The sequence below is a fragment of the Polypterus senegalus genome, chromosome 1, assembly GCF_016835505.1.
Source record: "Polypterus senegalus isolate Bchr_013 chromosome 1, ASM1683550v1, whole genome shotgun sequence".
Classification (NCBI taxonomy): Eukaryota; Metazoa; Chordata; class Cladistia; order Polypteriformes; family Polypteridae; genus Polypterus; species Polypterus senegalus.
Genome location: NC_053154.1, coordinates 185,259,033 through 185,273,688, shown reverse-complemented (window position 1 = coordinate 185,273,688; position 14,656 = coordinate 185,259,033). Strand labels below are relative to the sequence as shown.

Below are 14,656 nucleotides of genomic sequence, written 5' to 3'. Positions count from 1 at the left end.
TTTGTGTAGATATATTTTTTTGGAGTACAAAGCAGCAAGAACAAATCTGCAGAGAGGCATCAAAACTGCCAAGATGGCCTTCAACAACAAGGTAGAGGCCCATCTGACAGACAATAACCCAAGACAGGTGTGGCAGGGATTACAACAAATCACCAAACAATCTGGCAGTGGTCAATAAGTCCTAGCAGTGGAAAGTGGAAATGAAGTGGAAGTTGCTGTTGATCTTCTACTGCTCAACCATTGATAGTGTTTTAGCTTTGTTTTAGTTTGGCTGTACAGCAGCAGACAGGATAGCTTTTTAGAGGGTAATATCCATGGCAGAGAAGTTCATTGACTGCTCTCTACCCTCCCTGGTAGATACCTCCAGTGCCCAATTCCTCTGCAGAGCCAGGAAAATCACCCTTCCCATCCTGGCCACTCATTGTTCACACTACAGCCCTCCAGCAGATGGCACAAGAGAATTAAAAGTAGAACAAAAAGATTTGCAGATAGTTTCTATCCTTGGGCTATCAGAATTAAAAATTAAAAAAACTCAGAGAACTGTTATAGTTTTTTTTCCACTAGGTATAATGATTACTTTAGTGGATAACAATTTATGTCCCTTATTTATGTATAGTATTTATTTGTTATAGGATGTGTGCTTTTACATTATATGTTGTTGTTTGTTGTACTTGTATCATTTAAAAATGCAGCTTTTTGTAATTTCATTGTACTGCTACAATGACATTAAAGGCTTTCTAATCTCTTCAAATTATTAAATTTTGATCATTTAATGTATGGGGACAATTAATTGTTATTAAGTAAAATATACTGTGAGTTGTAAGTTATCTTAAATCAATATTTTGATGCAATTCATAATAACATTGTTATTAATGAAGGTTGTTTTAAATATTTGCAATAGAGTTACAGAATAGATTGTTCCATTACCTCCCAATCCTCTATTGAACTTTGCCACTGGGCAATTTTATCGATGTTTTCTAGGCGCCGCTTCCTCTCATTAATCAGCCTGGCAACATTCTTCATTGCAATTAAGGCTGCCTCCACATCTTTATAATCTCTGAAATAAAATAAATAATAACATTTATTTTGAAATTCCTTTTTGCAAGTTAACAGATAACTGTGAAATTCCAAAATAAAAAGAAATATATTGGAAACTTTATATTCTGTAGACTATATCTGGTCCTCTAAAATGTTCTTTTCATTATGAACAAAAGAAGTAGGTCATTTAATCCAGTTACCAAATAATGTGCCTGATTATTGCAACCAACCATTTTAAAAGGCCTAGATTCTGTTTAACAGAACAACACAGCTGCATCTATTGGAATTGTATTCAGCACTGACTAGTATTAAGCAGAAAACAAATTGACATGGTTTACAGAGCAATGTTAGAGGAGGGGATTCTATCAGAGAACAGAATAAAAGAGTAACAGCTTGAGGTTAGTAAGATATTTTGTTTCTGAGCCACATATGTAAATTCCACAGGGAATCTTCCTGTTCTAATTTAAAGCTGCAAATTAAGTTTAATTTTAACATTAAACTTTATTTCCAGGCAATATAGGAGTTTCTCTTGGTGTTACATTCATATACATAACAAGGTACATAGAATTAAACAACACAATATACAACACATGACACCATCACAACATTAAATACAGCAAATACAGTAAATACAGACAGGTGGAGTCCCAAGAAGTGCTGGGGTGCCAGCAGGATCACCCCTTTAAATTGTAAATAAATTCAAAACAGAAACAATGCAGATGCAGCCTTTTCATCTTCTCTTAAATATGATGACTCTTAACAGCGGGATATTCAACAGGAGCTTTTTTTTATCATCCCGAGGTGTCCTATATTTACTCAACCCAAGAGGCTTAAATTACAGCATGGATAAGTATATATAAGCATGACTGGCAGGAAAAAAGCTCAGAAAGAAACGGAAAAAAAACAAGTTTAAGTTCAAGATATGGCCTGGCAAAGACTTACCTGGAACAGATAGGCAAAAAAATGGGTCTCCCAGGACCTGACGCTGCAGCATCGCCTCCAGCTAAGAGTGACAGCGGGAGCAAAAAGTGCAAACAAGTCTGGCCAGGAGACCTCATCAACTCCAGAACATTCATTGAAACTGAGAATGGATTCACTTTCCATCCTGTCAACTACCCACAGCGAGCCAGCAGCACCAACTCTGACTGGGATTGTTATTCCACACAAGTTGCTCGGGGAAGGCTGAAACAAACAGTCTGAGCACAAGGTAACAATCGACGCAATGTTCACCACAATAACTACCGCAATAACTAGCACACTTATGGAGGACATAAATGAGATAAATAGCAATATAAAGAAGATCACAAAGGATATAAGCAAAGATATAAAAAAAAACATAAACATGGCAAATAATTAGCTGTTTCAGGATATTAAAGACTTGGAGCAACATTTAAATAACCACTTTGAGGCAACCTTTAACACTACAATTACTAGAGCCTACAAAAAAACTCATAGATCCATCCCACCTTAAATCGCTTCTCACCTTTCCGTCAGCATCTTTTGTCCTTTAAATGTGTTGATATGCAGCAAGCAGCAAGCAGTCTGCTATCACATCCCCCATCGGCACACAGTTTCCTCAGCTCAAGTCTATTTACTTGCGTATCAGTTGCTTGGAGTTGTATAGAGTGAGAAGCCAAGCAGAATCACACCTTTTTATAAATACTATATCGTTATTTATAATATATTTCATATATTATATTTCATGTATGTTCTGTGTCTACAACGATCTATGTAAACACATCGTTAAAAAAGAAATGTTTTTCATGTTTTAGTAATAATTGACAAAATGTACACATGAAGTTTATAATGTGTGAAGCCTGAAGTCCAAATATCAAAGAAACACTTTCACAAAAGGTACAAATATAACAGAACAAGTGCGCTTTTATTCAAAAATATAACTGCAGAAAAACAACACGCGTTAGGGTGCAACATTGACACACATTTACTATGACTGCTTTGGTGGTGCAACGGTATCAACTGTTGACTGGTAATCAAAAGTTCATGGGTTCGATCCCCAACGAGTCCATTTTGAGAAGTGGGCTGCTTTTATTCTTACTATTTTAGAATAAAAACATACATTTGATTTCAGTCTGTAACAGCTGTTGTAAATGTGTGATACTTATAAAGGTCAGCTTTGTTTTTTTTTTTTTTCATTCAGTTTCATTCTCTCAGTCGCCTTCACGATCCTATCCTACATAATATGACACTGCTGTTTTCACATAAAGACGTGCTATAACTCTGCACTCTGTAGGAAGTAAGTAAATAAATCCAAATAAATAACATTCGATCTGGCTTTTATGTAAATAACATATAAATGTTGATGTACTAAAGTACTAATGGATAACGTGGACAGGAACCCTGAAGTACTTCCAGGTTGACTAAAGAATTGAAGTTCTCCATCTGACCTGGAAGTGCTGGAAAGTCATGTGGAAGGAAGAACAGAAGCCCTTCCAGGTCGGGCTCAATATAAAGGACTGCTGAAGACCCAGCAGGCGAGCCAGAGCTGGGAGGTAGTAGGACAGAGCTTGCTGAGAGGAGCAGAGGAGAGATTTGTGTGGATTTGTTGTTGATTTACTTGTTTCTGGTAGCTGTAGTGCTTAAAAGACACTCTGAAAAAGGAAAAACAATTAAAAGAGCGGCAGAGATGCAAACTGCCTGGAGCATATCACAGGCCGGGGGGGTTGGCGAGCAAAGCGAGGACTGCTATATATATATATATATGTATCCATACATAAGATCACCTTCCTTCTTCTCACCAGTACATCATTATTACTCAAGAATTGATTATTTCTTTATAGATAACAATTTCTTACCCACAATCAAATGTTGCAAATATGACGCCTTTGTTATCTCCGACTATGCCCTTTTGATCATTGAAGCTCACTTCAGTATGCCCCACAAACTCATCTTGCAGCTGCCGTCTTAACCCCCTGTTATTAGTTGACAAGGACTGCACAGAATTTATATCCAAGCAAATTGATTTTTTTAGAAACAAATGCATCCTCAGAGGTTTCTGCAGTAATTCTCTGGGAAACTCTGAAGGCCTCAGAGTTAATCAGTGAAATTAGCAGAATAGATCAAGAAAATACCAGGGGCCTCATGTATAAACGGTGCGTACGCACAGAAATGTTGCGTAAGAACTTTTCCACGTTCAAATCGCGATGTATAAAACCTACACTTGGCGTAAATCCATGCACTTTTCCACGGTACCTCATACCTTGTCGTACGCAAGTTCTCCGCTTTTGCAGACTGGCGGCACCCAGCGTCAAAGCAGTGCTGCTGTTCCTGTGTGGTTACTCATTATTTTCCTGACGCGGCTTTATAAATACATTGAAACTAACCGCATATTGTTTATTATTGTAACGCAAATGATTGTAATTAACTTGTAACAATATAATGGTCCAGGGAATAGCCATAGTATTCCAAATACCATAACTGCTTTAGCGTTGTTACTCTCACTGCACCTTCTTCTTTCAGCTGCTCCCGTTAGGAGTTGCCACAGCGGATCATCTTTTTCCATATTACTCTCACTGCAGCACTCGGAGTATTTATATCACTGTATCTGAGTGTGAATCACAGCAGCAGCTGTTCGGAAAGAGAATTATCGGTATACATCATCAAGCACACGCTACCTCAGCCACGGCAAAACGTTTTAAAGCCTTTCCTGTACGGACCTCGCGGTTCAGAAACAGTTTCATCCCAAGAACTATAAACACACTCAATCACTGCTCCTTGTAGAACTGTTTGTACTTATAAGTACAATTACCTCACTGTAAACTTGTACTACAGTTATAATATTGCACAACCTGAGCCACTTTATAAAGTGCGTATTTACATATGATGACAATATCATTTTTAGGATGAAATGCAGCAAAATATGTTTATTATATTATACAGATAAAACTTTAACTTCATTTAAATAATCTATATTCTTCACTGGGACTGGCGTGAAGGATAGAATAATTAAACATGTACTACGAAGATATTTCAATGTTCCTTAAACTTTTTAAAGAATCAGTGTTCTAAGTTTACAGATGGCTTAACATCTATTACAGAGCTGATTGTGTGGCAATCGGTTACTTGGAGAAAGAAAAGCAAGAACTGCATGGGCGCCACGCCAATACATATTGAATATAAAACAGAAAGAGAAAATAACGACACGGCTAAAAATGCAGAGGCAAATTTCGACAAAAGTTAAATGCTTGTGTCATGAGCACGAGGCGGCTAGTGTCTGCAACGGATGTGGCCATCCGCCGTGCATAAGCTACCTCACTGACATTGGCGGGCGAAGGAGCCACCGATTCTTTTCTGCCCAGTGCCACCACAAACCTAGAGCCGCCCCTGATACTGCTGCAATAAATAATTTCATCGATGGTCGTGCACAATCGCTGCGCTGTAAAACAATGTTTAATAACGTGCTTTAACTCTTAATGATATCACGTATACATCTCAGTATTTTAGTTATTCAGAGAGCTGTAATATCACAAATGTAATGGACTCTGTGTCCAGTTGGAGCAAGAGAGCCAGTTTAAGAAGCAAGTAGTGATTCACACACATAGATCACATACGAGTAGAAGATCAAATACAAAACAAAGCATTTAACGTGCTACTTTAATTGCGATGTAATTTTGAGAAACTGGTTAATTAAACGATTTTAAGATGAAGTTTATAATGTTCTACTAAATGACAAAAAAAAAACTACGTGATTAAAGTGGAAAATTCGAGATGAAAGTTGACATTTCGTGCTTTTTCCCCACCGTGTGCCTTTTTTCTCTGTACCCTAATAAGCTTTCATATGACACTCAGACAGTGAGCTTACAACTCTTCTTTTCACGGCAACTTTGATATGTGACTTCTTTTTATTTCCGCACTGTGCGATTTTGTGAATGTGAGCTTTCAAGTTTCTCCAACACGCTATGTCACTCGATCAACTTCATTTTGTTGATTATACCACGGTTTATTTGAACAAATAGTATGTTTTTCCTTTGCCTCCACTTGGTATTCGCTGAAATTCTTATATTTTCCCTGTGCTTTTCCCATTGTCTTTTCACAGAAGGCTGCGCTTAAGGGCGATTTATATTGATTTGCATATTCAAATAGGCGTAATTCTGGGAGGATTTGGGCGTTACAAAATGCGTGCACGCAGCGTTAGTTTTACGCTGATCGGGATTTATGTAGCGGAAAACGTGGAAGTTGGAGTACGCACAGATTCCTGCATCTGGATTTTTCTGTGCGTAAGCACATTTCGGCTTTTGTGCTTACGCCATGTTATAGTGCGAGTTCTATGCACGGCGTTATACATGAGGCCCCAGGTCTCCAAATGAGGCACTTTTAGGAAAGACAGGTTTTAAAATCAGAATACAACCTTTTGGCAACAAAAGAAACAGAACAACTCATTTTTAGATTGCAACATCATTACTATGAACACGGAGAGAAGGTTAATAAGATCTTAGCTCAACAAATCCATAAGCAAGAAGTTTGCAATACAATATCACTAATCACCAACACAGACAGAGATAGAATCATTGGCCATAAAGATATAATGTACACATTTAGAGACTACATTAAGTCCTTATATTCTACTCAGTTTAAAGAATACAAGACAAAATCTAATGTATTTTTTGATACATTACAGTTACCACAGGTAGATACTCTCAGTGCAGAGGAATTGAATAAACCTCTGACTCTATTAGAATTACTAGACGCTATAAAGAGTGGGAAAGCACCAGGTTCTGACTGCTACCCTGCTGAATTTCATAATAAAATTCAATCAAGTTAGCACCCCTTGTATTACCAACACTTATAGAAGCCAGAGACAATAACAATCTGCCTTGAATTTTTCAAAAAGTATTAATTACTGTACTGTAAAATAAGGACTTATCAGAATGTGCATCCCACAGACCAATTTCACTGAATAATGATGTTAAGATACTCTCCAAAGCCCTTGCTAGAAGGATTGAGAAAGTGCTCCCTTCAGTAATATCATAAGACCAAACCAGATTTATTAAAGGTAGACATTTGGCTTCCAATCTTCAAAACCCGTTTAATTTAATATATTCACCCATAAAGTCTAAAACTCCAGAGATCTTATTATCTTTGGATGCAGAAAAACCATTTGATATGGTTGAATGGGATTACATATTCACCACTTTGTATAAATTTGGATTTGGCCCAGACATATGTGCATGCATCAGGATACAAAATACCAGTCCAGAAGCTTCAGTTTGTAGCGGAGCTACATATTAATAGTGTAATCAATGTATATGCTGAGTGCGTGTTGTTTCCATCGTCCCGTTTACTGTCCGTTATGTGTACGTCAGTGAATGTTGTCCCTGTAAGTGCAGAGGGGACGGATGAAGGAGAGAGACCGCAGCCCCAGGATGGAAAGCACCTGTTTACATTTCAGGTACATCCGGCTCATCACTATTTAAACAATCAGGATGGAAAGAGGAAAAAGGAGGAAGGAGAGAGACAGAGATTTCATTAACGACAACAGATCATCATTTCCTGCTATTTTTCACAACGTGTCTTGTGCCCATTTTGCTTTTCATTCCGCCAGATTCACGACAGCTCAATCATCGCCAGAAACCCCGGGGTTGGACATTATTATCCACCATACGCGAGGAAGCATGGTGAGATTGTTCCATTTTTATTCGGGAGATTCAAACGCATCCATTTTTTCTTAATCAGTCATTCGTATTCAGGACAATAATTTACCCGGACTCAAGTTCACGGTTCATTGACATTTCAGTATTTATCCATTGTTGTTATTTGTGTTTTGTGTTTGTTATATGTTGCAGGGGCAAGGGAGGTTTTTGTTATTGTATATATGGTGTTTTTATTTTGCTGCTTTGGTGGGGGGATATACATATATATTCTACGATAAGAATTTGCATTATTGTTTTTGTCATTGTGTTTCATTTAATATATTTATACACTTATTTTACATATCTGCTTTTGTTTGCTTGTGTTTAACTGTCGATTGGGGCGAAAGTATTATTTGTTACAGGTACGGCTTGGTATAAGTAGGTTCAGTCTCAGTAATTTAACCAGGTCACTGGTCTTGGTAGTGTGGCTGCCGGTTGGGTAAGGGGTCAGCCATTACAAGTTTGCATTAACAACATTATTTCAGACTACTTCAAACTAGAATGCGGTACTACACAAGGATGCCCCTTGTCACCACTGCTATTTTCAATAGCCATTGGCTGTTCACTTTCGAAATGCATCAGAGATAAAGGGGATTTTCAGAGAAGGGCTTGAATAGAAAATATCAGTAAATGCAGATGATATGGTACTGTATACTATGTATATTAGACCCACAAAATTCTGTGCCTGCAGCCCTAACTGTACTAGCAGAATTTCAAAGGTTATCTAGACTCAGAAATAATTTGAACAAAACTGTGCTTTTTCCAGTGAATTCACTTGCATACAACATTAGATTGGACACCTTCCCTTTCATCATTGTCGATCAGTTTAAATAGTTAGGGGTAAACATCACCAGTAAATACAGTATAAAGCTTTTTATTCAACAAAATATTTCTGTTTGTATGGGTAAAATTAAACAAGACACAGATGGTCTACCCTCCAACTTACCTTAGCAGGGAGAATTAACACTATCAAGATGAATATCCTCCCTGTGCTTCTGTTTCTATTTCAAAACATCCCCATATACATTAACAAATTATTTTTGTTATAATTGTTAAGAGATTCAGTCATAACCTCATTCATTTGGAATTTGAAAAATCCATGCATCCAAAGGGCAGCACTACAACGACTTAAATCAGAAGGCAGCATGGCTCTACCTGATTTTCAGTTTTATTACAGGGCAGCAAACATACAAGCTATAAAAATTTGTACATTGACACAATAGATGAACACACACTAGAAATGAAATCCTTCAGTACCTCTTTATATCCCTTGCTTTGTATACTAGTAAATACAAGGTATCATCAATATACTAACAACCTTCTTTCACTCAGAATATAGAACTACCTTTTTCCATATTTTCAAACATACAGTTTTTATTATTTAGAAAATGTACGGGATTAAATCATTTAGAGATTTGTATATAAATAATGTCTTTGCATCGTATGAACAATTACACTCCAAATTTAGTTTCCCATCAACACAATTTTTCAAATATATTCAAATCAAAAACTTTGCTAAATGAAATCTGCTCAATTTTCCTCACCTCCCACCTATTTCTTTTCTCAGACAGCATTTTTATAATATATAAAACCATTTTAAAGTCGCTTCCTTTTAAAGATCCCAGAGTACAGTGGGAAAAGGATCTCTTACTCAACATTTCAGTAAAGGAGTGGAAGGCAGCATCACACAGAAGACACTCTAGCTCCTTATGCAAACAAAGCATTCAATTATTCAAATATTCAATTATTCAGCTTAAAAATTTTTATCGAGTACATCTATCTCATTTAAAATTGTCCAAAATGTTTTCAGGGCAAGATCCATCTTGTGAACATTACAATCAAGCTCCAGCTTCACTAGCCCACATGTTTTGGGTGTGTACCAAATTAACTGAACTGGAGAGATTTTGTATGGAATAATGGTCAAAATACCTCCATCCAGAATCCAGACACTCATTAAATGCTATAGGAGGCATCCAGAGGCTGTTATATTTGCAAAAGGAGGCTCAACTAAGTATTGATGTAATATCTCTGTTGGGGTGCCCAAATTTATGCATCTGTCTAATTTTGTTATGATGCATATTGCATATTTTCTGTTAATCCAATAAACTTAATGTCACTGCTGAAATACTACTGCTTCCATAAGGCATGTCATATATTAAAAGGAAGTTGCTACTTTGAAAGCTCAGCCAATGATAAACAAAAATCCAAAGAATTAAGATGGGTTCCCAAACTTTTTCATATGACTGAAAAGCTCCTATGCATAAATTAAACCACTCAGAGGAACTGTTGAATGCTACCTAGATAGAAGTGGAGTAACCAGTGCTTATATATGAAGCATAAACTGTCAGGTAGATATATTCTAAATCATCTTTCATCACATAACTTGCTCTAGCACCAAGCATCTAATCAAATGATCCCTTTTTATATCTCTCTCTCTCTATTACCCAAAGCTGCTCTACAGAAGAGGTCCCGGATGAATGTAGGAACACATGGATACTCTTTAAATGAGAGCTGTGCAGATGTAGTCAAGTCTGGTATACAACAGGGTGATTATATTTCACCTTGGTTATACAGAGAGAAAAGCTACTCCTGTACTTATACTGTATACACCTAACAACTGTTTAGAGAAGTCAGTCTTCAAAGAGACTTTCCATTGTTACTTTTGCATCTGTATTCAAAGGGGTGTAGTTAGGTGAAACTATCTGCCTATTTGAAATGGCTGGTAAAATATTACCATATAAATTTTTCAGAGATGTAAAGTAACAAAGTACAAATACTTTTACTCTACTAAAATACATTTATTGGCTATATATACTTTGAGTAATTATCAATCATGACTACTTTTACTCTATTACATTTTTAAGTCAGCTAGCATACTTTTTACTATGCTATATTTTTCCAGCAAGTCCTCTTTACTTATAACACAGAACAAGCTATTATAAAGTCATACAAAAGATCTATCAGTTTTGTTAGATAATTTGATTATGGTCCAGCTTTGCTCAGCTGTATAACATTCAAAAATAAAAGTGCCTTCCTCCGCTGTTGTTACCAGGCTTCCTGCTCACTGTTAAGACAAGGATACTGAATGTGCACTTTTTCTTTGGTCATATTTGATCACTACTTTCAAAGTTTTAACATGCAAAGGTCATTCATATACAGTATAATGCAGTTCCTTATGTGTCTGCCAGCTCCTAAAGAAATCTCTGCTTTCAAGAATCCACATTCAAATTTAAAAAAGCAAAAGTAGCTGAGTGTTTGGAGGTGCGCTTGGAAAAGTTACTTGTACTGTACCTGTACCTGTTCTTGTTCTTGTTATCTGTATTTGAATTAGCATTGATGAGTCAGAGTAGAAAGCAGCAGTAACTGATATCGGCATTTGTAAGTAAATAACCGCGTCGTCGTAACAGTGATTCCTTAGTTTAAAGGAAAAGGAAAAAAAAGGATGTGGCTGACTTCTAAGCAGTAAAAGGGGAAGGCTCAGCAGTGCGCAGGTAAGCGGCCAGCATTAAGAAGCCAATCAGGCACAAGGGGCTGTAGGAGAAAATAAAGTAGTAAAGCTTTATTTATTTGTTTATTTTAGTTTAAACAGTCCTTAGCGGTCCAGAGGTAGAACAGTTAAGTGAGTGACAGCTTAAGAGTTCATTAATATGGGGGAATACAAACAGTGCAAGTGGAGCGCTTATAAGTAACAGGAGCGCAAAGTTAGGAGAAGAGACAGAGAAATGTAAAGTTAACCTCATAGAAAGACAAATAGCAGGCAGCTGAGAGGGAGAACAATACTGGAGCTTAAGGGGAAAAGGTGTAAAATATCTGTAGCAGATCTTAGTGTTGCCATTTAAGTTAAGGAGCAGCTGAAAGAAGAAGAAATTTTAAGAAAAAAAAAGTTAAGGCAGTTTACTAATCCCAAATCAAATTTTAATAATGAGGCCAGCGCAATGCAAGTCCTGTTGGATGTTGGACATTTTAGATGATGGTTTGGAAGAGCCAGTTGTCTATGAGGGCTACATCTGAAAGAGATGCCAGATGATCCAGCACATCAAGCTCAGGGTCGCTGAACTGGAGGAGGAGTTGGCTGACCTGTGTTGTAATAGAGAATTGGCAGACTTGGCCCAGGTTGTCCTTTAGAGAGATAGTGTGCACCCCCAAGGTGGCGCGGGAGGAGATTCCAGACCAGACAGGTAGGAATAGGTGGGTCATGGTCACAAGGCGTAAGGTAAAGGGTGCACACTGTCTGGGGGCATCAACCCCAGAACTAGAAGTGTTAAACCGTTATCATGTCCTTGTGGAGCTGGATGGTGACTCTGATAATTCTGAGGTGGTAGGCAGGGATGAGGAGCCCCAACGGACCACTTCAAAACCAGTTCCCAAAAAGAGAGAGGTAGTGATAGTTGGTGACTCAATCATTAGGGGGATTTAAGCGCAGGTGTGCTCCAGAGAAAGAGAGAGAGTCTCGCACGGTGTGTTGCCTTCCAAGAGCACAGGTTGGAGACCTCCCTGGAAGGGTGGATAGGATCTTGGCCAGTGCGGGGGTGGATACAGTTGTCATTGTCCATGTTGGAACAAATTCCCCTTGGGATTAATAAAGTATCTATCTATCTATCTATCTATCTATCTATCTATCTATCTATCTATCTATCTATCTATCTATCTATCTATCTATCTATCTATCTATCTATCTATCTATCTATCTATCTATCTATCTATCTATCTATCTAAATGACATACATAAGGGTAGTCTGTTAGTTGTGCAATCCAAATTCAAAGAGTTAGGTGCCAAGCTGAGGAGCAGAACTGACAAGGCAGTCTTCTCCGAAATTCTGCCTGTGCCACGCGCCAGTCCAGGTAAGACTGAAGAGATTAGAAGGCTTAATGCGTGGCTCAAATCTTGGTGCAGGATAGAAGGGTATATGTTTATGGGGCATTGGGACTCCTTTTGGAACAGATGGGATCTGTTCCGCCGTGATGGGTTACAGCTGAACTGGAGGGGCACCAATGTATTGGGGAGGCGTATGTGTAGGCTAGTCGAGGATTGTTTAAATTAGGGAATTGTGCAGGGACTTTAGGACAGCCTAGGTTTAGATCTATACATGGAAGAACAAACAATGGTGTAGAAATAAAAATGCATAGCAATGTAAATTCTAAGCAAACATTTAAATGTAGAAGGAGTAACAAATTAAAAATAGCTTGCCTTAATGCTAGAAGTATCAAAAATAAGGTAAGTGAGTTGGAGCTGTATGTAGCAGAGCATAATTATGATATTATAGCAATAACGGAAACCTGGTTAAATAACAAAGATGAAGATGAGTGTATCATAGAGGAATACACATTTTTTAGGAAGGATAGACATAACAGAAAAGGAGGTGGGGTTGCTGTTTATGCCAAACAGGGTTTAAATGTAATGTATTAACTGGGATAAACTTGCAGGTGGAGGAGCACAAGAGCAGGAGTTTTTAGAAGTAATCAGTGACTATTTTTTAACACAGCACGTTAAAGCACCAACACGGGGTCTTGATTTAGTATTTTGTAATAATCAGGATAGAATTGAGAGTGTAGAGGTGATTGAACCACTAGGGTCAAGTGAACATAATGTAATACAATTCTCATTATTATGTAAGAGTGCAGATGCAAAGACTAAAATTGTTAAGTTGAGCTTTGGTAGGGCTAATTTTGAACAGATGCACCAATGTCTAAGTAGGATACACTGGGATAAGCTTGGAGACAGTCGAGGAGCAGTGGAACAGGTTTAAAAATGTTTTACATGTAATGCAGGACAGATACATACCTAAATTTGGAATTAATAGGAAACTAAAAATTAATTGGATTAATAAAGATTTAAAAAGGAAGTTGCAAAGGAAAAAAAACTGCTTTATAAGGCATATAAGACTAATGACTGCAAAGTGAATTGTAGAACATATAAGAACATGAGGGCAACCATTAAGAAGGATATCAGGGAGGCTAAAAGACAGCTGGAGAGGAATATAGCAGATAAGGTGAAAGAAGACCCTTAGAGATTAAGTATTTTAGTAGTAAAAGAACAGTCAAGGAGGAGGTCAAGTCCATCAGGAATAGTAAAGGGGAATTAAAAGACACAGACAGTGAAATAGCGGATTCCCTAAACTTACATTTTTCTGTGGTGTTTACAAGTTAGCAAGTGGACAACCTCCCAGAAGTAAGCAAGACTACCAACGAGGTACTTGGATAGCATACAGAATGTGGCAGATTTGTGGCAGATTAAATTTAATGTCAGTAAATATAAAGTATTACACATAGGAAGTAAAAATGTTAGGTTTGAATACACAATGGGTGGTCGGAAAATCGAGAGTACACCTTATGAGAAGGATTTAGGAGTCATAGTGGACTCTAAGCTATCGACTTCCCGACAGTGTTCAGAAGCCATTAAGAAGGCTAACAGAATGTTAGGATATATAGCATGATGTGTGGAGTACAAGTCCAAGCAGGTTAAGCTCAACCTTTATAATGCTCTGGTAAGGCCTCATCTTGAGTACTGTGGGCAGTTTTGGTCTCCAGGCTAACAAAAAGGACATAGCAGCACTAGAAAAGGTCCAGATAAGAGTGAATTGGCTGATTCCAGGGCTACAGGGGTTGAATAATGAAGAAAGATTAAAAGAGCTGAGCCCATACAGTTTAAGCAAAAGAAGATTAAGAGATGACATGATTGAAGTGTTTAAAATTATGAAGGGAATTAGTACAGTGGATCAAGACTGTTATTTTAAAATGAGTTCATCAAGAACAAGGGGACACGGTTGGAAACTTGTTAAAAGTAAATTTCACACAAACATTAGGAGGTTTATCTTTACACAAAGAACGATAGACACTTGGAATAAGCTACCAAGTAGTGCGGTAGACAGTAAGATGTTAGGGACTTTCAAAACTCGACTTGATGTTTTCTTGGAAGAAATAAGTGGATAGGACTGGCGAGCTTTGTTGGGCTGAATGGCCTGTTCTTGTCT

At 37.6% G+C, this 14,656-nt stretch overlaps 1 protein-coding gene across 2 annotated transcripts in view; it reads right to left on the bottom strand.

The window, feature by feature from the left end:
* Nucleotides 1-14,656, bottom strand: part of LOC120536033 (rho guanine nucleotide exchange factor 4-like) — a 402,069-nt gene that overhangs the window by 51,851 nt on the left and 335,562 nt on the right. For both annotated transcript variants that reach the window (XR_005635003.1, XM_039764347.1), the window contains exon 8: nt 928-1,057. Coding sequence is in view for 1 of the 2 variants with exons in the window: in XM_039764347.1 (XP_039620281.1) it covers nt 928-1,057 (130 nt within the window). In the remaining variant the exon portion in view is untranslated. The remainder of the gene's footprint in view (nt 1-927; nt 1,058-14,656) is intronic.